The 2367-nt window shown below is 31.8% G+C and overlaps 1 protein-coding gene across 3 annotated transcripts in view; it reads left to right on the top strand.

Annotated features, from left to right (window-relative positions):
* LOC107618896 (chaperone protein DnaJ) overlaps nucleotides 860-2367 on the top strand; it is a 6668-nt gene continuing 5160 nt past the window's right edge. For 2 of the 3 annotated variants that reach the window (XR_002353260.1, XM_016321073.2), the window contains exons 1-3: nucleotides 860-1392; nucleotides 1625-1718; nucleotides 2112-2179. Coding sequence is in view for 2 of the 3 variants with exons in the window: in XM_016321073.2 (XP_016176559.1) it covers nucleotides 1288-1392; nucleotides 1625-1718; nucleotides 2112-2179 (267 nt within the window). In the remaining variant the exon portion in view is untranslated. The remainder of the gene's footprint in view (nucleotides 1393-1624; nucleotides 1719-2111; nucleotides 2180-2367) is intronic. The other variant, XM_016321071.2, reaches the window with a different exon arrangement.

Below are 2367 nucleotides of genomic sequence, written 5' to 3'. Positions count from 1 at the left end.
TAACACTAAAAAAATAAAAAGAAAAAAAATAAAAAATAAAAAATATTACAATAATATCAAAAAGAAGAGAAAAAAAAAAGTATAACAACAACAATAATAAAAAAAAAATATAAAAACACAAAAAAAATATGTGATTTACGTGCATATTGTATTAGAGACTTTTGTTAAATTTTAAACCAACTCAATTGAATTTAGTTATTAAAAATGATTTTGAGTGTATATCAGGATTATGTTTCTAAGTGTGAGTAGCCTCAACAAATATCTTAATTTATGAACATAACTGATTATGCAGGAATAAGGAAACTTATTTAAGTTGCATATTATAGTTTTCCACAAAAGGAACTTTATTTACAAAAGTTAGCTCCACAACTTTTTCTTAGTTTGTGCATTATGTGACAATGACAATGCAATGTGAGCAATCAATTCTCCAAGCTGTTAAATTTTAAAGCCTCACAATATGGTGGGTCCTTGCCTCCCTTGTGTTCAAGTTCAACTCTCGTATCATATATATCTCTCTCTCTCTCTCTCCTCTCACAATTCACACAAATTCAATTCACCATTATATATTTATTCACAGATGCAAACAGAACCTTCTGGAGGCACAATCTCATAAAATATCTTAGGCACCATGGAATCTCAGCCCTACATCACCAACCCCTCAACCCTCATCACCCAGTCAATAAACGACTACCCTCGTTTTAATTATTTTTTGAAAACCCCAAGCTTAGCCATATCTCATATTATTTAAAAAATATATTTTAATCAACATACGATAATACATTAAATTAAATTCTTTAAAAAATATCAAAGAAAACAAAACTTTTGTTTAAAAAAACTATATAAGGTAGCCACCAAAAAAAAAAACTATATATGGCGCAAGTGTCTCTGGAGAGTTCTTGAGGCTTAGGGTGTGATCTATCTCCAGCAGGCACCTCTGCTCTTCAATCCTTTCACTCCACGAAACCAAAACCAGAATGCTTTGTGCCGTATACAATTTCAAAAATTTGTAGCCGAAATCCAACTTGCCATAGAAAAAGTATATCATATAATTATATATTATTATTATTATTAATTACTATAAATAAACAGTACACCGTACGTAGTAATATTGTGTTGTTGGTTTGGTTTCGTGTGATTCCCATCCCATTTTTCTTTTTCTTCTTAAAAATATATGATATGTACGGAAGCTGTGTTAGATTATCCATAAAGTGATTCAATTTGTCGACAAGAAAACCTTAGTTTCATATCTGATTGGTTCTCAGAGAATTTCATAGTTGTCTTGGGAAAATGGCTGGTGAAGGAGATAAAAAGAACGACTTCTATGCGGTTCTGGGATTGAACAAAGAGTGCACTGATTCAGAGCTAAGGAATGCATATAAGAAACTAGCACTGGTTAGAATTATTAAACACTTCATCATTTTTTTTTTAATTCTGTTACCTCTCTTTGTAGAACCCTGTTTTTGTTATAATCTGGGGTTTCTCTGTTCTTCTCATCAGGAGAAAGAAACGAAAATGTTTCCATTTCCTGCGTTTTCAACGAGAGATTGAAAATGAAATATTGTTCCTGAAAGTGGAATTTGTAGTTAAAAAAAAATCGTTTTGGTTTGTTTGTTTGATGGGATAGAAATGGCACCCTGATCGTTGTTCAGCGACGGGGAATTCAAAGTTCGTGGAAGAAGCTAAGAAGAAATTCCAAGCAATCCAGCAAGCCTATTCTGGTAAATTCAACTTCTGTTATTTTCTTTATTTTTTTCGGTAGAAGAAATTCAACTAACTATTAAATTAAATATCTTTATGATTGAATATTGACCCGTGATTCACTGTTTATTTACTTATCACCTTTTTCATGACTAAACGGTTTTTTACTAAAATTATAATTCATGCTTCAATCCATATTAGTCATCCTAGTATTTCTTCAAAATAAAGTTCAGATTGCCATTTTATTTTGGTATGGAACGAGGAGTTGTTTTATTTCTTTATTTTTCACGTTTTCATTATTACTACTAATTTTCTATAGGAACCTATTTCATTTTCACAAGACATTCCTGTAACCCTGTTTAGCACTTTTTGTTTGTCTAAACTAAAATAGTATTTTTATGTGTGTTGTGTAGTTTTATCTGACGCCAACAAAAGGCTAATGTACGACGTGGGAGTCTACGACAGTGATGACGACGAAAACGTAAGTTACCCGCTTCACCAACACGGTGCCGTTTTGCTTTTCTGATCTCTTTTTGTTTTCCATGTTTCAATTCCTTGCATTTCACTGAACTCGTTCGGGCTTTGGAGTTTGGGCACCTATTCACAGTAACCAATTTCGGTTGGTCATCTGTCGTTTTCAATTTTGTTATTTCTTTCTTTTCAATTTTG

This window comes from Arachis ipaensis, chromosome B09, assembly GCF_000816755.2.
Source record: "Arachis ipaensis cultivar K30076 chromosome B09, Araip1.1, whole genome shotgun sequence".
Lineage (NCBI taxonomy): Eukaryota > Viridiplantae > Streptophyta > Magnoliopsida > Fabales > Fabaceae > Arachis > Arachis ipaensis.
The sequence above is the reverse complement of the archived record's forward strand: the minus strand, read 5'-3'. Positions and strand labels throughout refer to the sequence as shown.